Below are 27655 nucleotides of genomic sequence, written 5' to 3' on the forward strand. Positions count from 1 at the left end.
GTATATGTAGACAGAATTTTACTTATAGCTATTAAGGTATGTTGGTATCCGTATTAAGTGGAAGTTGAAAGTTCTTAAAAGTCATTAAGGACGAAAATATGTTCCCACGCTGGTTAGACATGGTTAAACGTACAAGTAGGAAAAAGTGTAAAAGTTGCTTTTCTTCCAAAAATGAATCCCTGATTGTGATAAAAACAATGAAGAAATATTCTCTAGACTTATAAAGAACTAAACATTAGCGAATTTCTAAAATAATGTATAAAAAATTTAGTATTTTTCACTCTCCATTCTGTGAAGCTTTTATTTTTTCCAGAATAGTTCGTTAAGTCACTATTTTATTTTTAGAGGGAGGGGGATTAAAAGGTAGCTTCCTTTAAAACGCGAATTGATCAGTTCGTATGTAATAATAAATTATAGAACCGGAAAACTAGTTCAGTGGTTTCTGTTTTGCAACTATTTAATATATCGTGTCTGTTGCAAATGAAACTTCTGAATAAAAGTAGTAAGTCCTTCCACAGCACAAGCACAATTTGAAATAAACTATGGCAATGTGTGTGCATCATGTACAGTCATGTCCAAAATGATTGTCGCATATCTATAACTCTCTTTTTGTAAGAATATAATTTGATAATGATTTTGCAGGGTACTTTTAATACTGATACTATGTGTATAATCGGGAAATGTATATTTATGGTAAATTTCATAGAAAAAGAATTATAAATACGAAAATTAGAATGAGTAAAACAAAATGTTGAAAAATGTACAAGAAAGTTTTACTTTCGTTTTATTGTTCTTGTTTACTGCTCTTTTGACATGAAATTTGCCACATACATGTCTTTGCCGATTATATAATACGAACACTATAAGAAATACCGGGCGAATTCGTTATCAAGTTATATTCCTACAACAACATATTTATAGACATGCGACAATAATTTTAGACATGAGTGTACATATTAGTAGTTCATACAATTTATCATGGTAGACAAACGTGTTATTACATATTGTGTTATTATATAAAAGAATAAGTGACTACGAAAACCAAGGCAACTCTATTGTACAGCGGTGGACACTTCTAAATGGTACAGCCATATGGAGATTTACGGCTACGGTGTACCATTTAGAAGTGTCCACCGCTGTACCAGATTTTTTTACTGACTTTTTTTCTTCAGGAATAGAATGCCTCACGAATCCTTAAAATTACAGAGAACAAAATTCTACCTTTGAAGAGGAAAACTACATTTTTTTTTTTTTTTTTTTTTTTTTTTTTTTTTTTTTTTTTTTTTTTTTTGGTAATTGAATTTTCGATTTTGTATTTACAAAAGAAGTAATGTAAGGATTTGCTTAAGGTGGATCGCCGTTAATTCTCTTTACTGCGTAATGAAATGTTATATATTATAAATATTGCAGTATAAAATTGAGTGTTTCAGGCAAAACACAAGATACTGATTCTTTTGGTTGTGTGTTCTAATGTCGAAAAACGTAACATGTAGAAGGAAAACTGTACAGGGGGTCCATAAAGTCCAGCAGGTAAGTACTCTATAACTTGGAAACTACGTAATGGTACTAACAAATACTTTTTGGTGTACTTACATAAAGGTTCAAAGTTTTGTTTCAGCTAGTTAAGGTTCATCGCCAAACTTCCACTTGTGCACCATTCATATCCAAACACACTTGCAGTTTTTTGGGGGAACCAAGAATTGCGTGTTGGCGGTGCTTGTCTGGAATGTTCAAAATCACATCAGTTATTTTGTTCGTGAGATCGTGCAGATTAGCTGGCTTCTGCGAATACACCTTGGTCTTTATGTGTCCCCACAGCCAGTAATCTCAAGGCGACAAATCTGGTGATCTTGCAGGCCAAGGTGTGTGTGGGGGTCCTCTTCGGCCAATCCATCTCCTTAAACTCTTCGTTAAGAAACTGTCGAACTTGAAGGGCATAGTGCGGCGGTGGTGCAGCATGTGGACCTCATTAAGGATGCCTAACCTAGTAAGTTCTGGCAAAAAGAATGTCTGTAGCATGTTTAGATAATTGTTACCATTGACCATCTCTTTCTCGAAGAAAAAGGGCCGATAATGTGGTCCATTGAAACAGCACACCACACATTGATTTTGGGACTACCCCGTTTGTGCTCCTCGAATTCACGTGGATTTTCCACCCCCCAAATTCGGCAGTTGTGCCTGTTCACTTTTCCCGACACATGAAATGTGGCTTCATCTGAAAACAGAAATCGAGACAGGTCACCATCTTCTTGTAAGCGGGTAAGCATTGACTTACATAATTCCATTCTCATGTCAGAGTCTCCCTCTATCAGCTCGTGCACAAATTTTAACATATAGGGCCGGACCTTCAAATTCTTGCGTACGATCTTGTGTAACGTTGACTTCGGTATTCCCAGTTCCAATGACCTACGTTTAAGTAACTTCATTGGACTCCTGGCTACGCTGTCCTACAACGTGTGAATCACATCGTCACTCGTTCCTGACCTTCCACTGCGTGGTAAATCTGACACACTTCCCATTACTTGGAACTTTCTCCCCACTGAAACGCAAGATTTTAATTCCGCAAACCACAAAACACATTGTGGCTTTTCTTTAATAGACGCCATCTTAAGTCACGTGATTACCAGCGCAAACTTCATCGAGCATTGTGACCAGAACAAAACTTTAAACTTCCCTTCTTCCAACCCCAAAAATTTATACACTTAAACGTAACGGTTTCGAAGTTTTGGAGTTTGTTTCGTGCAGGACTTTATGGACTTCCTGTATTCATTTTACGAAGAACAAGCAAGATGACATTTGCTGTTAGATTTTGCCAGATTTGTGCTCAGTTTTGTAAGTTATATATTTGTATGTGTAAAGTATTTAAAGTAGGGGTATTATTTGACAGTTTTTCATGTTTTATATTTTATTTAATTATTAATCTATATTTAAGGAAATAGATTTTGAGGAATATACTTGCGCAGAATGCGATAATGTGCTATTGCCAAATTTACGCGTATTGTGGAAGTCACTGTAAGGAAGTTTCTTGCTTGTACCTAGTTATATCATAAATCCTGTCACAAGTTTGAATGTGAATAACTCTGAGTATTAACACCACGGTAATTTATTTTGGTCTGTTTTACATTGATATGTTGTACACCTAATGCACGAATCATTTTTCGAAATGGCCCCCCTTGGCCTTATGCAGGCACGAAGTCTGTCCGGCCACTGGTCAATGGCATTACGCACCACGTCCATGGGAAAATTGTTCACTGCTCAGGTCAAGGATTGTTTCAGACTGTCGACAGATGGACGCCGTTTATGGCAGATCTTTGCCTGAAGGACTGCCCGAAGTTTGTAGTCCAACGGGTTAAGGTTCGGGCTGCTAGAAGGCCAATCAGCGGTAGAAATGAAGTCGGCGACGTTCCGTGCCAGCCAGTTCTGAGTTGTTTTCGCTTTGTGACCTGGAACGAAATCCTGCTGGAAGGTCCACCTTTCTCCAGGGAACATGGTAGCAGAAAGTGGTTTCACTATAGGTGTTAGCACTGTGTCACAATGGCAGAAGTTTTAACACCTTGTACGCAAAAATGCAGCTGGGTTGTGCCTGAGTAGCTCACTCCCCACTAAACTATCACTGAGGCAGGGTGATGTGCCCTCTGAACCCTTGGAGCTGCTTCAGCAGCTGCAGTAGATGACGTGGCATACACACGGTAATTTTGGGCGTTGTAGGCCTGCTCAATTGTGAACACCTTTTCGTCAGTGAACAGAATCTTTTTGTTTTAAGGACCCTATCGAACATTAATGTTTGGGTCAGAAAGTGACCAGTCCACCTCTTATACGCCCATAGATCTAGATCACTCCTGAACACACAAGACATGGAATTAATACTGATATTCATCTCAGCAGCCATCGTACTTTGTGTTCGAACAGGATTTCTTCGACCAGTCTCGGTGTATCGCTGTATGGCGCGATACACGAATCTCTTACTGATTTGTAGGGATTTCAGGAGATTGAAAATCTCACCTACTGTCTTCCCGACCTTGTGTAGTGCAATTACTGCTACACGATTTTCGTAATCGCCACACTCCGTCAGAACTCAGTACAATATCAACGTATGTCATGAACAGTTAAACACACACTACATACATCTTCCGCTCTTCTCCTTTGTGCCACTCCGAATGCCTACAGCTCCACTCCAAACTTTGTAACTAGGTAGTATTGTATCTCGAGAAACGGAACTTAGTTGTGAAGTGTGGTAACGGTGGAAAAATTATGTTGATATGTACATATTTTCCTGTTGATATGTACTTACCATATCACAAACATTCCACAGGTACGTTGGACGATAGACAGTATGCAAAATGCTTCAGCGTGCTTTAAATTCAGGTTATCAGACAGTTATCATAATACTATATATTTTTGAAATGTGAATTTGAACCACCTTGTCTTGTGAGTTGTTCTTCTAAAGTTCGTAATAACATCGCTTCGATATTAGAAAATTGGTTTATCTTCTTTCGTGGTTTTCACATCTCCAATCTATCCAGTGCGCAAGTATCGGAAGTTTATAGAAAGGCTACACGTCTGTAAGTCTCGCTTTCGACAGGTATCAAAGCTTTTTTTTTTCGAATGGATTCAACGTCAGAACAGGTTTCAACGTTAATCTCCATAAACAAAATCAGTCACAGATAGCGACAATCAGTTTTCTGGAATCGATTCAGGATCTCAAGAAAAGACTCCATCTCTAGCAAAAACAGAAGTGAAACTTCCGGTTTCAATACTGAACTCCATACAGCTAAAACGATAAGAACGAGAATTTAAGTCCATTCACCATGCATACTGTGCTAACCCTCTATTCAAAATGCAGGTAATAGTTCCAGTTTCAACGTTGATCGCCTTGCACTAACGAACAATATCGGAATAGATAACGACGACCATTTTTCAAAATCAATTCAGCGTCTGAAGAAAAGGTATCATCACCGCATATACGTATATCTCTAATTGTAGTAGTAGTAGTAATAGTAATAAAACGAACTAGTAGAAATGTAATGCTCCGGTTTCAATATTAATCTCCACAGAGCAAACACAATAAGAGATGTCAAGAAGTGGCTTTTGGATGTGGATTGAGTATCCCAAGAATAACTTTCATCTCTACCCTTCTTCTTCTATGCAAACCAAAAATAGTAGAAATCTACGGTTTCCATAATAGATATCGAGAACCAGCTTTAACTTTTTAAAGTTGAACTCAGTATCGTAAGAATAGTTTCACTTTTTGATTTTATTTCTCTATTGCAACTAGAAGTAATACAAATAAACTACCACTTCCGATTCTAGTATTGATTTCCGTAGAACGAAAACGATAATAGAAAGCGACAAACTGTTTTTGGTATGAATTCAAAACCCTAAGCTTCATTCTTAAATTGAAGCCTTAAGTAGTAAAAACTATTGCAACTTCCGATTTTAATATTTATTCCGACACATTACTAATTTTAAGAGATAGCGATAAATTGTTTTGATGAAGTTTCAGCGTGCGGTGAATAGGTTGCATCTCTCACATTATATGACTGCCGGAAGTAATAGATCTACTTCCGGTTTCAGTATAGAATTTGCATAATTTGGAAGTCTGCTGTAGTTTCACAGTGTGTAAAGAAACTCGCATGTTTTAAATAGGAAATTAAGTAATAGTCACTTTGTAGTATCATTTCATTTAAATAAGTAGTCTTCATGGGTATATTATACAATATGTAATTGAATAAATGTTACAACGAATAGTTGAAAAAATTACAAGTCTTGGAAAACACTATTAGAAATTTTGGTATTTTCTATTGTATTTAATTTCATGTGCTTATGACGTTCTAAAAGAAAAAGATTTCCAGGTAGTTACTGTTGACAACAATAAGAGAACAAGATATCGACGGTGTTAAGGTAAAAAGTCGTAACCCCCCCCCCCCCCCCAAAAAAAAGTGGATTTTTATTTATTCAGCTCACTATAGGTTAAGTCATAGGTGAGAAAAATATTGTAAGCTTGTGTGTACTATTAAGGCAAATAAACTACTTTTTATACTTTTGGTTTGCAAGGATGTAAATGGAAGTTTTTTATCTCCCGAAAAAAGTTGGAAATGAGGCTTACGACGTTTTACCTTAACACCATCGATATATTTCATCACATGGCTTACTGTGTCTACTAGCAGCAGTATTTTACTACCAGTAAAATACTGATTTAAAAAGTGAAACTCGTATGTCGGTGGAGAATCCCCACCTCCCCGAACAAAATCTAAAAACGAACCTGCTTTTAGCAGCAAACCTATAGAGTTACGATAGCACATTGCTACAGCGCTTACATTTGATTTAAGAGTCGAAAGTTAGATCCCAAGCCCTGTGCATTCATAGTGGACGATATGTATGCTACTTTCATAGGAAAATATTGTTAGGAAATAGGAAATTAAAAAAAAAAAAAAAAAAGTGGGGGTTTACTTTTATTAGTGAAAATGTTGAGAGACAGAAATTCAAATATATAGACAAGGATGATTTACGTATGCAAGTTTAGAATTGGTGGAAAAATTGATCGGACAGCATCCATATTAAGACAAAATTTGTGAAATTCCATTGCGTTGCTATAAGACAGCAGTAGCACAATAATAACAGTTCAACATTGCTCTTCATTATATTGTTGCAAAATATTTTAAAAGGGTTTAATATTAATGAATTCACTTTCGTTACGGCTTCAAAATTACTTACACTTTATATGTGTACCCCAAAACAAAGGCTTCAGCGCCCGTGGTTTCACCTACTATAGGCTATTATTCTTTACTTGAGCGAAATACCTAGGACCATTAGTACGCACGTATAATAATAATAACTGTATATTGAGTCCTTAGAAAATCCCGTGTTAACTGAAAACAACTTGCTTTTGACATACTTATTTAGCTTTTGTCGAATAATATTTCGTAATGAATTTTACAAATTTGATAATGAAAAAATAAATCCAAGGTTTCTCCAGTAGGTACCCAAGTAGAATTACGTGATTACTTCCCTTATTATTGCGATTCTACAGCGTTATCCAGCGGCTCGGAGAAAACCTCAATCCACTTCAAGTTGCGATGCATGAAATTCTGTATATAAGCTCTTGATAAAAGTAACCAAGCTCCTTTTTTGAAAATTTCTATTGCGGGGCAACTTCCGCAATATTTAAGTTTCCAGTTTCATATTTATTAAACCTTGTTCCCTTGTTCTTCCTGTGCGAAGGACGAGTACTACTACTACTACTAATAATAATAATAATAATAATGTATTATGATTTGTTTCAGATTTTATATATATATATATATATATATATATATATATATATATATATATATATATATATATATATATATATATATATATATCCCGATATACAAAATCGTGTGGTAATTGTGAAAGACATGAAAGAAAAAGAGAAGGTAAAAAAAAAGGAAAAACATACAGGGCCGGATCCAGGATTCTCTGAGCAGAGTTGACGTGGGTCAATAAAAACTACCCACCACCCACTCTGACCTAAGACCCACCATGAACCACTATCATCCACTGTGACCTACTCTGACTCACCAAAATCCATCGTCATTAACTCTGAACACGATCCACGACCTCTTCTGTACTGACTAAAGACTTTACACTTGTAATAAAACAAGGCTGTGAAATTGTCACTAATCGGAGTTTGAATTTCTAGTCAATCACTCAAGCACCACTCTGTTACAATAACGGTGGATCTCACCTCAACGATGAGGAAATTGAAACAGTTCGAAGTGTGGGGAAAAATAGTGTGCCTAAAATACACTTGTACTAAGAGAGTATTCTTGCTAGTGTTAATTTCTGAACGCATTCCAAAAGAAACTTCTATTTGCAGGAAAATACCCCTATAGAATATGGAAAAGGTTATGGTTTCTCAGTTCACAGTGTTTTTTCACAAAAGACTTGAAAAATCAGTTTTTCATAGTGTATAAAGGTGCTCGGGTACCCTATGTGAGAGCATCTCCATAAAGTATGCTCATAATTGTAATTTGTGTAATCACTAAAACACCACGTTAAATTTAAGTTACAAATATGCATAATTGCAATTATTATCAATATTTATTCAAAGTAGTTTACCTAAAACAAAGAAGAGACTTACTAAAAATTAGGTACAAGTTGAATAACACAAATAAACCATTAGTAATACAAGTATACATTTTCCATAACTCGTAATTTTCCACCTTAAAACAAATCTGAAATCGGGTTTATTTCCTGTTGGCCTCAGAACTTTTTCGTGGTAAAACATCCGCAGCGGAATGATGTCCATCCTTCAGCCAAGAAATAACTAGCGCGTCTACTTTGAGCTTATCTAGGGGTAGGTCATTAACCTTGATGAACAACAAGTTAGACAACGTTTGAGCACTTAGTCTATCTCTAATATCAGTCATCTGTAAATGCATAAAGGGAAATCCTCGTTCGCACTCTGTCGTGGAAATTGATAATACTTCTACCCGATTTCTGCAACTCCTCATCGACAATCTGCTTGTTAGACTTAAGTCTGATAACGATTTTTCTTGATCAGTTTTGAAATACTCAGCAAGAAGTATCATCTCTCTATCACCATACAACATCTTTTCCATATCGACCATATCAGTTGGCAATGTCGACTCATGGAGAACAGAAACTTCATCTACCACGCCTTCGATAGGGAATCTTGTGAATAAATTATCAATTAAAACCTGATAAACTAATGATTTCCCCGTCTAGAAAACGAAAGGGAACGAGGTTCCTGGAAAGTGTTCAGAGGTAAATGGGAATTCCCCACCTTCCCCTTCAATTACTACACTGATGTTTGCCATGTGCCAAATTACGATGAATTTCAATTAAGTTATCATAGTATAATTATTTCCTTGTTCAATTATCGGTACTTTCAGTGGAAAAAAGGATGAAATTTGAAAGTTCCAAATCAAGGTAAGTAGACCAACGTAAAGGAAAAAAAAGTGTAAAATTTTCCATATAATTATGCGTACACAGAGAAAAATCCGTTCTCCGGACAGCAGTATATTGTACAGCGGGGGACACTTCTAAATGGTACACCTTAGCCGTAAATCTCCATATGGCTGTACCATTTAGAAGTGTCCCCCGCTGTACAAATATACGGTATCCTCTTGCTTACTATAGAAATCAGTACGGAGCATATATTATCCGTATGCTACATAGGCACTGCCCTTAGTTGTTACATCATGCCGTTGCAGGTGACATCTAACAGTTTCCCGTATATCACATGCATATACCTTCGTCAGCTATATGCTATACACGTCCATTTGTATGTGAGATCCTGACCGCCTACATTGTTTCATACAGAAAGTACGTATAGATGGAACACTTATACAGAAAGTATTATAAAACATGCGTTTTCAGTTATACGTCTGCTGTACGTTAAGTCCCAAAACTACAGGAATTATGCATGTAATGGGGCGTTTACACTTGGTCGATTTAGTCGCACGACTGAATCGACTCGCTGCGTTTGCCAATAAATCGAAGCAGCTAGGCCGAATCAGATCGATGGATGTGTTCAATTATTTCAACCACAGAAAATAGAACGTCTTTCAGTTCAGTTGCCAGTCGATTAGTCGCCTTCGATGAACAAGCGATTAAGTTGAAGTCCCGTTTACACGGTCGATTAAGTTGAAAGTGACGTCAATTCAACTGAATCGAACGCAAATCGACTAAGTGTAAACGCCCCATAACCTATCTTTTTAGTACGCCACCTACAATTTTTTTTCTCAGTGTACAATCCAAATTTAAAATTTCCGTGTAATTAAGCTTACACTACAAATTTTATGCCTGTTTTTCTCCCAGCTTTGTGGGTTGATTGCCCTGTGCTGTAAGCGCTCCATACGATAAACATAAGCTTCAGCAATTATTATAGTAGAAAGCCATGGGTATATGAAGCCAAACACTGTATTTTTTGTTTTGATTTTTTTTTTTCTTAAATAACATCGATCGTTGTCGATCATTTTTACAAACCAACTCACTACCAATTTTCCATATATAAAAAGTGCCTCCCCCCATATAAGAGAATTTTTAAAAAAATGCTAGGACACATTCTGTTTATTTTCAATAAAGAGTTAATACACTAAATTTGAGCTCCGTATGTTTAACGGCGTGCGAGATACTATTTTTTTTTTTCGCAAAAATTCTGATCCTCACTACCTACTTAGGATATTATGCATTATAATGAAGGCAATAAAACATCCCAGTTTGAATTAAGGCCTAACTATATACCAAAAGTCATTTCATTTGACTTCGCAATTTGACCGTGATGATCAGACACACACAGTTACATTCAATTTTTTATATAATAATTTATATATTACAGTGATTCAAAAATGTAATTTTTCCAGTAGTTAGCTCCTCTAAAAACTCACAGGTCTAGAAAGCCAAGTAGTAGTATAAGTCTTATTGCTATTATTACAATTAAAAAAATCAATATCCAAAAGTACCTGAAGTTCTTTTTTCACTTGGTTAGATATACTCACCTCAGGTAAGTAGACAGATACAAATGGAAAAGGAAGGGAAAGGAAGGTCTTGAAAGTAGAACGAAGACAAATTTATGTCTTCAGAAGATACTGTCTACAATGCAGTGAGCAGAGTGGGTCGGTATATCAAACTGACACGGTGGGTCGCAGTGGGTCATGGTGGGTGGTGGGTCACATGCTGTTGACCCACGACCCACTGACCCACTCCATCTCTGTTTCTGAGGGAAGGTGCACCAATAACTACCAGTACATTTGAATTAAATTTGAGTTTTTTTTAATGCCTTTAGGCATCTGTGATATGAATGAAGAATTCCTTTGGAAATGCTAAGTGTTTGCTCTCGATGAATTATTTTCCTTCAACCTTCAGAAAATTGACTTAAACTATTGATTTTGCAAAACTCACTGCTAGATTCTCACTTTAGGTAGTGTATATTTACAACGAAGGGGAGTGCACGTGCACCTTTGCACCCCCTTAAATCCGACCCTGAACATATATATATTGCGGGGAACATCTTAGGTTCTAACTTCATTTGAAAGAACTCATTAGAAAACAGAAAAAAACATTTATTGTTGAGAATTGTAATACAGTTTGGTTTTCAAAACAAAAGTTAACATTCATAAGAATATGTAACAAATTTATTTATTTTTTACGGGATTGGTACTTTTATTATGAATACAAATTATCACTTTGAGAAAAAGTTCTTTTTGGTTTTGCGAGATATTTATATTTGGCAGCCATGAACATAACCGATATTTCGAAATATCCCTGCAGCTGTTAGAAAACATTGTCCTGTCCTAGACACGTCTGTACTAGGAATCATATACGACGTACAACATGGTGTAGAAGATGCAGCCTCTGAGGCATTCGTCACGTGCGTCAAGAGGTCCTTCTCTAGTGATGTCTGTTGTCTCAGCTGTTCCAGCCTTAATTGGTTTTGACGTTTCCATTTCGTTCTGAAATTAAAAGGAGTCATTTGTATTTAAATATGTGGAGTGAGCGCTTGGAGGATAAAGGTGTTATGTTACATTTTCTGAAACGTTGCATTCTGGCGATTCATGCACGTCTTATATGTTAATCATGCTACGTAACACATTATGTAGTGAGTTCTCGTCTGAGTGCAGATATTTAGAAACGATGAAGGCGATATGTTAACGGACAACATTGTGAAAGTAAATTTTCCCGTCATATTCAATTTGTTACATAACCTCTTTATCCTCCAAGCGCTTCAATTATATGTAGGATTAGCAGGACCATAACTCTCATAACCAAGGCAAAAATAGGTCGACAATTTTGAATACCTTCTTACAAGTAGCTTTCTGTAAATTATAGTATCGACTGCCAAAATGCTCACAGAATTCTGAATGCAAAAATAAGGAAAATATTAATGACCCTTGCTTCGAAAGCAGCAAATAAAAATAATGATCAGAATTCAATTTCTGGTAATCAAAAACAAGTAAATAAAGTAGGACATACATTTCTTCTCAGCATATAGGTATTAAAGTTCATGTTTTAAGAACTATCACTGATGCCAGTGGAAAATTGCCTACACTTGGATACAGTTTATTTATTTATTTATTTATTTTCTAATTTGAGGATGCTGAATTCATTGGACAATTTTTAAACGCATTTGTCCATAGGGTCGCTAAAGAAATGACCTCAAAGTTGGTGTACTTCAGGCACGTAGCCAAGGGGGGGATCCGGACTCCCCCCCTCCTTCGAGACCAGAAATGGAAAAAATTAAGGAAGGATAAAACAAAATGAAATGACAAAAAGAAGGACCAGCGTTAAAAATTAAAAAGAAAACTACAGGAAGCTTTTGCTTACTTTTTCTTATGAGGAGATTTGTATTACTTGCAATATGATGGCGAGGTAAGCGAGATATTCTGGAAGAGTCAGGGAATTTGAAATTTCAAGAAAAGTTATTTAATTCTCAGAATTTCCGCTACTAGTTAGGGAGATTTCAAGCTTTCGAAATCATAGTGCGGTTGTGTAACAGCGTGAACATTTTAAATCATACTTTTTCGTCATCGCATCCTTGCAGTATCAAACATGCTGTTTCAAGGACAATTTTCTATTGTTCCTTTAACCTGTCATTTGGAACCGACAATAGTTGACGGAATAATAAAAACAAAAATTTATGTTGAAAGAAAGTTCTGTTAGCATTTGATTCAACAGAAAGAAACGCATATATTCTAAAACTAGTTGAACATACACATGCTTCGCACAGGGGCTGTATTTGGAAGTCAACACCTGTGGGAGTATCACCATGGATTTCAGCGACGGCGAAAACTATGGATTTGATACTAATATCGGTCATTTTGGGCTATTTTTTACATGTCTCAGTATGCAACCCCCGCTGACTCCCGGCCCGCATTCAATTGTAACTAAATTTGCAAGTCATCGCTAATGGAAGTGTCACCATTTATTTCAGCGACCGCGAAAACTATGGATTTGACACTAATATCCGTCATTTTGGATTACTTTTATATGTCTTGGTATCTCACCCCCCTCCGGTGACCCCCGGCCCGGAGCTGAATAGCGTGAATTTGGAAGTTAATGCAATCCGAGTTTCACCATTGATTTCAGCGACCGCGTAAATATGAATTCGACACTAATAGCTCAAGTGGTAGAGCGTTGGCTTCGTATTCGGGAGGTCGTGGCTTCGTATCCCGCTGCCGACCATCCTGACTGAAGTTTTCCAGGGTTTCTCTCAGTCCTACCAGGCAAATGCCGGGATGGCACCTACTAAACAGGCCCTGGCCGATACCTTCCCAAATCCTTTCCATTGTTAATGTTGTTGGATATCCAGTGTAAAATGACCTCTGAGCTGTATCTGGTGATTGTTAAAATAAATAAATAAATATCGGTAATTTTCAACTACTTTTACATGTCCCGGTAAAAAACCCCTGAGACCCCCCTGATTCGAATTTCGACAAAAACGTTTAACTCTGGTCTGGAGCCTGGACCAAGGTATTCGTGACTAAAATTTGGTAACTCTCGGTCAATTTTTCTGGTTCCCAAGCCGGTTCCGGTAAACGCCCCCCTGAGACCCCCTGTATCGAAATTTAAAAAAAAAGCACTTCGTCTTAACCTGGGGCCTGAGCCAAGGTACCCCTGACCAAAATTTGGTAACTCTCGGTCCACTCGTCTGGTCTCCAGGCCGCACACAGACAGACAAACACACAAACAAACTTTTTATTTTATTTATATTAGAAGACTAGCAACGTTCACCCCGCTTCGCTGCGGTCACCCTGGAACGCAATAAACTTTGTTACTTAGATAATTTTTACTTTTTCGCTTTCAAGTGATATGATAAAAACCATAGAAGAATGTTAACATTATATCGCCTGTCATTTATGTTAACCCGCCGAGTGACACGGTCATGTGGGTTGCATATAAATACGGTTAGATTTAGCTATGATGAGCTAACAAAGGATTTGTACGTTATGGACACTTGAATGGTCAATTATCTCAAGACACTGGTAATTAAAAATTAAAGTGATATGATAAAAACCATCTAGGGTCCAAATCCTAATAACCCCCCAAAAATAAAAGAAATTGGTTCAGCCGTATTAGCGTGATGAGGTAACAAAGGATTTGTGCGTTCTCTTTTATATATATAGAAGATAGAAGATAGTTTACAAGACAGTATTGAGTATGTACTTTTTATAATAATTGAGGTCATAACGAAAATAAAATTGTTATATTTGAATAAACAGGAGAAGGACGTAAATATTGTAAAATCTTTTTCAATACTATTTTTTATTATTTTGCTCGAAATTTCTTCATAGTTTGTTATTAAAATACTTGTCAACGTATCTTCATTTTATTGTCCTAACAAACCAATATATGTTGATAGTAAAGTAGTTTAGATTGATCGAGCTCCTGGGCCTTCAGAATTTCATGTCCCCCCCCCCCCCCGTTACGAAATCCTGGCTAAACGAACCAATATATGTTCCAGTAAAATAGTTTAGAATGATCGAGCCCCTTTTGTGATAACCACAGTATTTCATGTCACGGACCCCCCCCCCTTCACGAAATCCTGGCTACGTGCCTGTGTACTTACATGTATTTATAGAGTATTTTAAATTTTAGGTCATTTTTCTCGTGACCCCATAGACGGATATGTTTAAAAATGGTTTCATGGATTCGGTGTTTTTATGTTGGTATAAAAAGCACAATTACATAGAAATTTATGAAGCATAAGCATTTTTTACCATTGGTATGAGTGGTAGTTTTTAGCCCTTAGATCTTGAAAGTTATTGCAATTTTTAAAATACTGCATGCCAGCAGTCTGCAACCTTCCTTTAAATATAAAAAGAATTATTTTTACACTCGTAAAAAAATCTAACGTAAGTTCATAACTTATATTAACCCAAGAAGCACCACGTCCACATTTGCTACGTGTAGTATAAGCAGGATGGAAGGGGCTGGGTAAAGTTTGCCCGCGTTGTTGTAAGTTATACTATATTGAATTTAAGTTAATACTTTAAACTAAACTGATAACATAAATCTTTGAAATACTTTTATTTCATATTTATGATACGTTGTTACATATATGAGAATTACATTATATGAAAACATCAGGGATAGTACCGAGACCGATACTGTACAAAGTCTCATCTCGTTACCATTCCTATAAAGTTTGCAACACTGGTCAAAATTATGTATTTCCGAGAAATTATTGGAATTACATCTGCCAAAAGCTGTTGCTGGGTTCTTGTAAAAGAAAAGGATTCCAATAACTGTTTTTAAAAGCTTCCACAAATACGCCATTTTAAGCAATATAGCATTTTTCACCATTTTTTTTTTCATACCTCCGGAATGATTTGAGATATCAAATTGCTGTAAACGGCTTGACAATCTTTATATCTATTCAAAACCATCTATGTAATTGCATGTGACGCTTTTATGAACTTTTTCTGTTCGATATAAAATCCTTTGAAAAAAGTGAAAGTTTCAATTCCATACGCAGCTTTAACGGTAGCCATCTGCTGCGCATATTCCATGCATTTAAGTGAATTTTTGAATTTTGGTTTCTGTAATAGATAACTTTGAATATTGAATTCGGATAGTTGGGAAGTCTACTGTAGTTTCACACTTTGAAACGAAACTCACTTGTCATATTTGAAAACATTGTTTCGAATTGTTTGGGCTTCTCTGCGATCAAATTTAAATAATTACACTGAAGTATATTTTTTAAATGTCATGTTTTGGCTCCCTATTCTCTCAGGCATGAACATAAACAAATGCACAAATATGTTTCCTATGACGTGTTTATCTGCAAACTGTTAAACATAAGCTTTCGAATTATATTAACACGAGATAGAACCAGTATGTTCTGTGGCCACTAGTATGTCTCAAAGCAAAAGTACCCAAATCGCTGCATTAATTTTACGCAACCCAACCAAATAGAACACAATATGCAGTCCATCATAACATATATATGCTTGGAAGCCTTTAGAAAAATTATCACTTCATTTTGCTCCGCACGAGTCGTGCTGAATTTAGACAGGGGCCGCTACTAGTTATATTACTAAATTAATCTAACAAGACTACTACATTGTTTTTAAAAGTCAAGTATTGTAAACTTTCAACTAACTGGCTCGCAACTATCCAGCCTAATTAAAAAGGAATATGAAGAAGAAGGAGAGAAAGAGAGAGAAATCCGTAATAGAATGAGGAATATCTTCTTCCGGCAGGACGTAACGTCCTAAAAGTCCTACCATGTTTATATATGAATTAGAATACTTTGTATACGTCCAACAGGACAGAAAGTTCTCCTTGTGGAAAGAGCATGAACTGTAGTTTCAGCGCAAAAAAAGAATTATGTTTGTACGACTTGTTAGTTCAATAATGGCAGGATGTTTTCTAAAGGTCGTGGGGACATTTAAGCTTCTTTTTTGATTCACCAAATACCAATCATGTGTGTAATAGAGTGAATTTCGGTGATAACTTGGACTTTTTTTCTGTAATATTTTTCAAAACGTACGGTACACTACATCTATATATATAAAAGAGAACGTACAATTTTTTGTCCGCTCATCACGCTAATACGGCTGAACCAATTTCTTTCATTTTTGGGGGGTTATTAGGATTTGGACCCTAGATGGTTTTTATCATATCACTTTAATTTTTAATTACCAGTGTCTTGAGATAATTGACCATTCAGGTGTCCATAACGTACAAATCCTTTGTTATTAGTTCATCATAGGTAAAAATAAACGTATTTATATGCAACCCGCATGACCGTGTCACTCGGCGGGTTAACATAAATGACAGGCGATATACAGCGGAAAATAGCTTGAATCTTCTGTTTAAAATTTTTTAATTGATTTGCTTATTTTTACAGACACTTTTACAATATGCCAGCACCGGGATGACCGCAGCGAAGCGGGGCGGGTTAACATAAATGACAGGCGATATAATGTTAAGATTTACTGCAATCTTCTATGGTTTTTATCATATCACTTGAAAGCGAAAAAGTAAAAATTATCTAAGTAACAAAGTTTATTGCGTTCCGGGGTGACCGCAGCGAAGCGGGGTGAACGCTGCTAGTAACAAATATTTATAAAGTTCTGAGCTGTATTAAGAGGTAAGAAAACATGTATAAGAGCGAAATTTGATATAAAAAGTGTATTTTTAATAGTATGAGTGGGGCAAGAAGTCAGTGATTATAGAATTCTAGCTTTTTTGTGTAGCCTATCCTTGCGCCACATTAGACTGGATAGTTGGGAATCTACTGTACATACATTTACGGAAAAATGAGACGAGACCTTTTCGAAAGGAAACGAGAAGAAACTTGCCGAGAATCAGTACGAGACTAGGAAAGAACCCTTCAAGAATTGAGACGAGACGAGACGTGAAAACCTTATTTTTCGTCTCGTGGAAAATACTAAGAGCCACAATCTCGGTCGAATTCGTTAATGGAGTATATCCGCTAAAATAGATAAGTGCAACTTTAACGGTAGCTCGTATCCGATACACGTAAGTGATTTCTTGAATTCTGGTTATTACATAGATAGCTAAATCAATTATCTCGGCTGAGTTTATTAACGGAGTAAATTCGTTAATATCTTAATGAGCAACGGCAATTTAACGATTGCTATCTATAGCCTACATCCCATACTTATAAGCGAAATTTTCAATTCTGTTTTTGTGTCATAGACAGCCTAGAGGGCTTGTTCGTTAATGGAATAAATCCGTTCAGATTAATGTCTAACGACGACTTTGGCGGTTGCTCTCTATATCCCATACATGAAAATATTTTACGTGATCCTCTTTACTCTCTTTATCAGAGTTTAACTGAAACTAATTTGTTTTATTTTCAAAGCATATCCATTTATTTTTGAATCTTATTTTGTGCTCGAACATTTTTGTTGTATTTTTCATTCATAATTTCTTTGTTCTATCAAACCAAATTAATTTTAATTTGTCAACTGCTTTATTCTAAATTCTTGTTTCCTAAAATATCTTTTGTTTTGAAACCATTCTTTTGTTGCAAAACATTGTTTGTTTTTAAAATTTCTTTTTAGTTACCAAAATAATTTTGTTCAAAATTAATTCTCTTTATTTAAAAGCTTTCCCTTTTTGTTTTCAGGTACATTTTTCAATATATCTTCGTTCAAAATATTATTCATTTGTTTGAATTTTTTTGCCGTTTTTCATAGTATTTTTTAAAATTATTGTTTTAGATATTTTATTTACTTGTTTCAATTCTTGTTTTATTTTTGAAACGTATTCTCCTTATTTATTTGACTTTTCATTTAAAATAATAACTAATTGAGAAATAATTTAGGGTTCTGTTTTATTTTTATTTATCTAAATATTTGCTTTTATTTTAAAATATCTTTACAGTTGCTTTTATTTATTGTTAAAAAAATCATTTAAAATTATTTTGATTTCCAAAAACAAAACCAAAATAATATTTTAAAAGAAAATTTGATTTCAAATAAAAATATTTTCAAATATATACAATATGAAAATAGAAAGAAAAAGTCAAGCAAACAATTGATTTAAAACAAAACATTTGAAAAGGTGTTATGAAATATGGAAGTGAAAGCTTACAATTACATAAAACTAATACTTGAAAAATTCAAACAAGACATTTCAATATAATAAAGTGCCTGTTTCACATATATAAATCTGCAAAATATCTTAGAAAAGACAAATTCTTGTAAGTAAAAGACAACAAAATGTCAGAAAGTTTTATGATAAATTAACATTGATTTGAATGAGAAACGTAGAGAATTATAAAGTATTGAAATAAAATATGTTTTGATAAACGAGAAACAAAAACAATTAAACTAAGTATTATAGGTTAGTAATATGCTATTTCAATTGTTCGACGCGAATTCAATTACTATATTACTTACGTAAAAATACGTAAAATGTAACTGTAGTAGGTCATAGCTATCAAATATAATTGATCTAAGTACTTCAATCACGTCAGAAAATGCTGATTAATATAATTACATCAACTGTGCATAGAAAACGATAAAGTATCGTTCTGCATAATTGTAAGACTAGCTTGGATTTTTATGTACGTAATTTTCGTTTAATAATTTCAAATTAAATTCATGTCTTTATATAATGTTGCATTCTTAAAAAATAAAAATTCTCACATCTAAGAGAAGTTAGCAAAATTGATAATGGATCAGCTAATATGACGGACTATGCTACCAGATTTGGCTTCACCTTTGACAATCCTTTGATCTCCTATGGTCTTTATAAATAATTAAATATATGGAGAAACATATTACCTTCTATTTTGGTACCAAGTTTTGACTTGTGTTTCAGTTAAATTCAAAGCATCTGCGACGTCGCTGCGGTCTGCTACTGACAGGTACTTCTGGCATCTGAACTTTCTTTCGAGATACGCCAGCTGAGAATGTGTGAAAGCCGTTCTTCGTCGTCGTGGTTTTCGAGGTTTCTCATCTACATCCTGCTTCTTACGATTGTCTTTTTCCCAGTTTTCTGAAGAGATATCGTTTGAATTCGTTTCCACATGGAATAGGCTGCAATTTCGGCTTTTGCTGCCGGCAAGTAGTTTACGTTTTTCTCTTGTTCTGTCTTCTAACTGATCCTCTTCATCGTCACCATGTTCACTAACTGTAAAACAGATATGTTAATGAGATAATTCTTTCGTATACCGATAATACAAGATAAATTAGGTTTATACTTTTTTAAATATATAACGAATATAATTTAAAAGAAATATATTCTAGTTATACTTATAACCTCTCAAGGTTCAGGTTTCTTGACACTATAGGGGACCAAGTGCCTTTCATCGGAGTAATATTAATTGGCATGTGTGAGAGAATGTCTAAATAGTAGAGCCATATTTACTAAGCTCTACTGTATGTGGTTTTTATTCCGGTTTTTCTTATACCCGTTTTAGAGTTTGGCATATTTATAGTACTGGCTACCCCGTCATACTCTACTGGCTTGGTGGCCGTCAAAATATGATGGATAAATTGTTTAAGGATTCTTATAAACAAGTTTATACTTACAATTTAAGACAATTCATAAAATCTATGTTTTTACAAAGTACCTTATTATTATTATTATTATTATTATTATTATTATTATTATTATTATTATCTAATTGATAGCTCATTGAAATTAACAGGAAAGGGTAGAGCTTTTCTGAATGTTTCCATGAATGCCCTAGAGAAGCGTTTGTGGCTCACGATCCATTGGTGGATTGAGAAGGAGTGCTTGATCTATCACGAAGTTCCATATCAAACTAAATAAATTTGACTTAATGACGTGTTCTTTTTTTCAGTAGATATAATTTGAGATGGATATTCCGAAACTTCGGCTACTTGTCACGTATTCTTTGGGTGAAACAAGTTTATGTTGTCTGATTCAAATAAATAAATAAATAGTAAATGTACAGAAATATATTTGGCTCTCTCCTGATTTACGACTTACGACATGCTTCACTGACCGTCCTCGTATAGAGAAATACTGAAGAAAATGACATTCTGCTTATTTTGTGGGCATAAAAAGATTTCAGCATACCGATACTCGGAGCGACTTATTTTCTGGAGTAACATGGGCATTTCTGATTTGTGGATTCTGTGAAATTTAATATTCTCCGAGTTCCAGACTTGAAAGAATTAAAAACTATTGTTACAGAAGTTAGGATAGCTCGATATATTCGTCTGTAGTAAGAGATGGAATTGTAAGATGATCAATTGATTGGAGTTTAACGTTTCATCTTCAAGAAAAAGGTTATTACAGATGGGAACTATGTTAAAATTGGGATTCAAACTAATACTTGTCTTTTTTTAAAAAAAAAAAATCTGAAGTAAGGATTTATATCCCACTGGGATCAGACTTTCTTAAAAAAAAAAAAAAAAAAAAAAGTTTGTCCAGGGACTGGAAATCGAAATATGACGAGGCTGCATGGGGTACTATTCGGTACAGAGGTGCTCTGCACAAAAATGATAATCACAATTTAATGTATCTTAGCTTAGGGGAGGGAGAAGGAAGTGATCTGGAAGTATGTCAAAAAGAAACACCGACTGAGATAGAATTCAGGCCAAATAACAACGAAAGCAGGCGCGTTTGCTACTTGTTCTCGAACGATCAATTACTTGCAACGAGAATGAAAACAGCATGTTATCTTATTTCGGGTGCATAGAATAATAGCAATTTAAAGAAAATCTGCTGCCTATTAGGTTAATCAGAAATATAGACAACCAAGCCCAGTGCTCCCCGAATAAATCCGTGTACAGGCTTAATGTTCGTGAAGTTTCTCTTTTGCTGCCGACAGGCACGTAGCCAAGGGGGGTGGACCCCCTTCGAAACCAGAAATGAAAAAATAAGGAAGGATGAAACAAAAAGAAACGAGAAAAAGAAGAATCAGCGTTAAAAATAAAATCTACAGTAAGCTTTTGGTTACTCTTTCGTAAGAGGAGATTTGTATTGCTTGCAATACATGGTGCGAATGAGCGAAATATCCTGGAAAAGTCAAGGAATTTTAAATTTCTAGAAAAGTTACGAAATTCTCAGAATTTCTGCTACTAGTCAGGGAAATTTTAAGCTTTCGAAAGTATTGTGCCGTTCTGTAACAGTGTGGTCATTTTATATCGTAATTTTTCATCATCACTTCTCTGCAGTATAAAACATATTATTTCAGAAAGTTTTCTACTGCTCCTTTAACCTGTCATTTGGAACAGACATTGGTTGATATAATAATAATAATAATAATAATAATAAAAAGTTCTGTGGAAAGAAAGTTCTGTTAACATTTGATTCAACAGAGAAAGGAAAGCAGATATTGTCAAATATTTTCAAGACATTATTGAATATATACTTTTTTATAATAATAGACTAGCTGAACCTGCTCTCTCTACACAACGCATCATTCGCATATGAGCTTGTCATTCCTCACAATATCTGTACATGCCCTTTACAGACACAATGAAAGACGTCTTGAAAAAAAAAACGGCAAGAGGTACCATAAAGGGGAGATAATTTCGATTATTTTTTCAATATCTCGCACCGTTTGCAAGATTGAGCCTGCTTCCGGTTGGAGTTTCTAATTCATGTATGATCAGTGTTTTCTTTCTTCTTGAATGTAGTATGTAATAAGCAAATACATTGAATACACAATTAATTATGTCAGTGATATATAGTGTTCATTGGGCAAAACACTCCAAACAATAAAAATTCATCTTAGATTGGAGATATGGTTATCTTTCGTTTTTCTTTATAATTTATCCATGAAACAAACGCCTGATGGTCATGCAACCTCTATATACAGCTTTGTAGTGTTGGAATGTGTAACTCGTAGGATGTGATTTTTTTTTAATTTCAATATTCCTAGTGTATCCCTAAAAATGTAATTAAAAAATAATGCCATGTTTTTCTTAAATATTCAATTAGAACTGGATAATCTACTGAAAATTTGGAATCGACTAGTAAAAGCGGTACGTTTCTAGCACTTTTGGTTTTCGAGATCTCATTGTCGAAAGGATTGAAGACAAATATATAAACTTTTTTGGAGACAAACATATAAACCTAGCTGAACCTGCGCTCTCTACACAGCGCATCATTCACATATGAGATGAATCTCCTTGTTATTCCTCACATCTGTACATGTCCCTTTCCAGACGCAAGTGAAAGAGGTCTTGATAAAAATGGGCAACAGATACCATAAAGGGGAGATATTTTCGATTACTTTTTCTTTATCTGGCACTGTTTGCAAGATTTGAGACTACTTCCGCTTGGAGTTTTTAATTCATGTATGATCAGTGTTTCCTTTCTGCTTGTATGCAGTATGAACAAGCAAAAAAAATACACACACAATTAATTATAATGTCAGTGATGTATGGTGTTCATTGGGCAAAACACTCCAAACAATAAAGATTCAACATGGAGTGGAGAAATGGTTATCCTTCATTTATCATTATCATTTGGCCATGAAACAAAACGCCTGAGTGGTATGCAATCCCTGTATACAATTATGTTGTGTGGAATGTGGAATGCGTAGGATATGATGTTTTAGTTTGTTTTTTTTTTTAATTTCAACACTTCCAGTGCACCCATAAAAATGTAATAAAGAAATAATAACCATGTGTTTTTTTAAAATATTCAATTTGAACTGGACAATCTACACAAAATTTTCAATCCATCAGTGAAAACGTCATCTTTCTAGAGCCTGTAGTTTCCGAGATCTCATTGTCGAAAGGATTGGCCACAAACATTTAAACGTCCACAAACGTATAGTTTAAAAGAACTCCTAAGGTGGCAGCACAATTCATTTGCATTGATTTTGGAAAAGGTTTATTGAAGTACAAAAGCTTTGAACAATAATTTAAAAATAATAAACTTTATGAAAAAGGTCTATTTAAATAATTTATTTAAAGTACATATATTTAAAATATTTGTTTTTGTTAAACGTGAAATCAGAAATAATCATAAATCAAAGGTTGAAATTAAAAGTTATAGGTTGGAGCTCAAGCGCTTTTGTTGCTGTTGTAGCATATTAACAGATAGATATTTACTTTTATAGTAGTTGATTTCATAATGAAAGGAAAATTGTTATATTTGAATGAACAAAGGATGGAACGTAAATATTATAAAAGCTTTTCAGTACTTTTTTTAAAAAATTCTTTTACTCGAGATTTCTTCATAGTTTATTAAAATACTTACTAACATTTCCTCATTTTATTGTCCTAACAAACCATATATGTTGGCAGTAAAATAGTTTAGATTGATTCAGGCCCGTACCCTCCCTAAATTTTTGCTAGCCCCCTAAAATTTTCACGGTAGCCTTGGAAATCAACTATAATATGGTAATGAACTATAATATGATTAGGTCGGATGTCCCCTAACTTCTACCGGGCGCACCCTACATTTTTGGACTGGCTACCAGCCTGGATTGATCGAGCCTCTAATGTGATAACCGCAGTATTTCATAATTGTATTTATTATTTCTGAAGTTTTTTTTTTTTTTGTTTCATTTTTCTGGGCCTTCTTCCATAGTAGACTAGCACCCACAGGCTCCCTTTACGAAATCCTAGCTACGTGCATGCTGCTGGTGATAATAGTACCGGTAATAATAATAATAATAATAATAATAATAATAATAATAATAATAATAATAATAATAATAATAATAATAATAATGCCTCTATTATTATTATTATTATTATTATTATTATTATTATTATTATTATTATTATTATTATTATTATTATTATTATTATTATTATTATTATTATTATTATTATCGCATTCATAGCCCAACCTACTTCATCTTCGCATACATATATATTTCGTTTGGATGTTACGATACCAGAACTTCCACAAATATTTTGCATAAACAGAGAAAAGTCAATTTTGTCCACAATATTTCATCAATTTAGATTTTTCATTCCACAATATCACACAATTGCTGAATCACTATAATAACCTCTAAAATAGTTAAGTAAAGCAATAAATCATACATACACGGTGCCGCAATGATAGACATGGTTCTGTGACTTCCGCCAAGTAGTACAATACGTAACGAAATGAACTCCAGGAAGTGGATGGTGGCGGATAGAGCCACGACCCCTCGGAAATCGAGGATCGTAGTGAAGCCAAGCGCAAGCAGCAATACCAGACGTTATCATATTCCGCACACGTGCGAGGTGCAAACGAAAGTAGAGGCATTGTTGGAGCACACAGGTAAGTTAGACTAAGTTCATTACATTCTAGCTTGTAAGGCCAAACCAAAGAATTCTCGGGAGCGAGGGAACTTTTCTAATATACTCAAATATCCAATTAATCCATCTCTCCTTTTCTCTAACTTAATATACACTAGTGTGCAAAACTTAAGGACGTAAGTAAGTTTTGCATGCTGTCTCACTCGCAAGTGCATTGATCGGTCTAACTTAAAAAAAAAAAAAATACATAGCAAGTAGTGCTTCCGTATGATACAAAAAATAATGGGAAGAAACATTTCATTAGAACAAAAAGGGCATGTTTCTACAGGAACAATAACTTACTTTGAAGTCATAGCGACTCATGAAAGCTCTCTTAGCATTACCGAAAAAGTGAAATGGTCCTTAAAATGATATGTGATCCCCATGGACATTAATACATGTTCTGCAACGTGTTCCAATGCTACTCACAAAGTTGATAATGAGTTGTTATGGTACGGACTTCTATATCTACACCAGCGCTGTTGACAACTTCTGGGTGGTCCTTTGTGTATATGGACCTACTAAAAAATGTCTCCCTATAGCATTCTATCAAAATTATCATATTCGACAATGTTCCTAGGTTCATTGCGTGTTCCCATCTCTCGCCAGATAAGTGTACGTTCAGAATAACTAATCAGATTTAATCTGCTCTTATCGGAGAGAAGGCGACTTGTCCTCGGTCCAGTCGTAATATTCTTGGTACCACCACAAACAGTGCCGCAGGTGTTCGGTTGTCAACTGAACACAACGTAATGGACGTCGGGCAAAGAGGCGACTCTCACTCAGTCGACGTGCAACTATAAAGCGTAAAATTGGGCGCTTTTCAGTCTGTTAAATGTGTTTGAAATTGCACCCGCAATTTCACAGCAGTCCCTTCTTGCCTGTTTTACAATGTAGCGGTTGTTTGCTGTTGTAGTTGACTGTAGTGGTACCTCCACAGTCATACCTCTCCGTCGCACAGCATTGCCTGTGGTTCTGAACGCTTCCTATACACTTGATACAATGCTGTGGGCAGTACCACTACCCTCGGAAGAGAGAGAAGGTCGCGGCAGTACCAAACTTCTGGTCTCACTCGTCACACTTCTTCTTTGTTCCAGTTTCCCTATTATTCTTCACCGTGTCAAGTCATCCAAATGTATGGAGCCATGTTGTTGTAACACTACCACAATGACTGTCACATTCTATCTCGTCCGTTTCATTCAACTGTTTCGTTTTAGAGGAGCAGACCTATTCGGTACTACGGCCACGCTGATGTCACACCATTCAATGTCTTGCTTCGTGTATACATGTACGAAACGTCTGACAATATGTTGCTCGGTTTTCATTTATTTTCATCGACTGCTCAATATTTTATGTTACTTTGTGTATCTATCTCGTCCTTAAGTTTTTCACACTAGTGTATATTCTACACCCTTATGCTGATTAGGGACGTTTACAGTGTAAAAATTAGTTTAAAAATATAAATAAGAGATAAGTTTATCAATTTTAAATTGAGTGTATATAAAGGATAACAAAATGAAGTGACCAACTTGCTCACAGAATATCAAACCAATTCCTAAGATCATGTAATTAAAAGCCACTACCAAGCAATACAGAAGCCGATCAGTTTCTATCCGAAGAACTTGCAGGCAGCGATACCTGCCAAACCATGTCTCACAGATCAATAAAGCTACATCTAGATATATCGGTTTCTAAGCTGTTGTATAGAAGAGTGAAGGTGTTGTAGTGACCGAAATGGAACCAAAAGAAATCACTTCTGGATAGGATACGCATGTCTCTTTCCCACTCAAACTTTAGCATTTCCCGTATAGTCCCTCGTACAACTGTCGCGACAATGGGTTTGTACTGGATGCCACTGTCAATCTTATAGCCAAATGTTATCCACAGAAGCCTCCTCCATAACCTACATTACTAATAAAACTGTATCCAAGAGGACGTCATGTTAAAGAAGACCCGGGATGGCAGCTTGTGAAAGTTCATTATCACATCATGTCATGACCAAAAGATTACATGTGGTCGAACCAATAATGAATCGTGCAATGAAGTCTACAAGGTCAGCGTGCGTGCGTTAAAACCACGGCATATCTAGTCCAGTAAATAAAAGACCAAAATTGGTGTGGAGCTGAAATAATTTAGAAAAAGCTGAAAATGTCAGGATTTTTTTTCATGTGATCTTAAATGAAATATCAAAAGTCCCCTAAAATCCTGTGTACGCTTCATCCTTAAAATGGCGGTCAAAGATGGCGGCCGTCCGGAATGCGCATGTCTCCCGATTTAAGCTTGTAACTCTGAGAGTATTTAAGATATTCCAATTCTGTAAAAGCACTTTTGTTCAAGAAGCTCTGACCTATAAATTTTCATAATACTTCTTTCTCGTTAAGTTTGACACAAAGCCACGATTTTCCATTAAAGTGTAAAGTGATACATTTTGAAAATCTGTTCTTCTATTGGTTGTAGAAAATCTCTAAAACCGTTAGGAATTCGTAAACAATGCTTGAAATAGTTTAGATTGAACATTTAATTAGCTTTCTTTCAAAAAAAAAAGAATAATCCAAATTGGGATACAATTAGTCTAGAAATTCGACGTTTTTGAAAAATATAGTTGGCCAGAGTTGCTTTCTCGTCACCAATAGTGCATACAGCGTTCCTTTAAATCTCCCTTTTTTCTTTTTAGTAGGGAGTTGAGTTGATTTTGAGTTTGAAATCCTTCAGCAGCGAGGCTATTTGAGGCGTGGACTTACTGATTAACGTGGAATCCGAACCACATGAACTCCGGCCGGGAATCGAATCCGGGTCTCCCACTCCAAAGGCGCATACGCTTAACCTCTTAGCCACGAAGGAGCTCTTTTTAGTAGCTGCACATCAGAATGTACATTAACCCCTATTTATAATTTTATTTAGCTGAAAGAAATGTATTGATTGATATATGTTTCGTCTTTGGA

General features: G+C 35.3%; 1 protein-coding gene across 1 annotated transcript in view; it reads right to left on the reverse strand.

The window, feature by feature from the left end:
• Positions 1-11081: 11081 nt before the first annotated feature.
• Positions 11082-27655, reverse strand: part of LOC145688953 (uncharacterized) — a 37428-nt gene continuing 20854 nt past the window's right edge. Inside the window, exons 2-3 of the mRNA XM_081763114.1 lie at positions 19272-19620; positions 11082-11462 (exon numbers count right to left, since the gene is read on the reverse strand). Of these exons, the coding sequence (XP_081619240.1) occupies positions 11231-11462; positions 19272-19620 (581 nt within the window). The 3' untranslated portion in view covers positions 11082-11230. The remainder of the gene's footprint in view (positions 11463-19271; positions 19621-27655) is intronic.

The sequence above is a fragment of the Thermobia domestica genome, chromosome 7, assembly GCF_964235325.1.
Source record: "Thermobia domestica chromosome 7, izTheDome1.hap1.1, whole genome shotgun sequence".
Lineage (NCBI taxonomy): Eukaryota > Metazoa > Arthropoda > Insecta > Zygentoma > Lepismatidae > Thermobia > Thermobia domestica.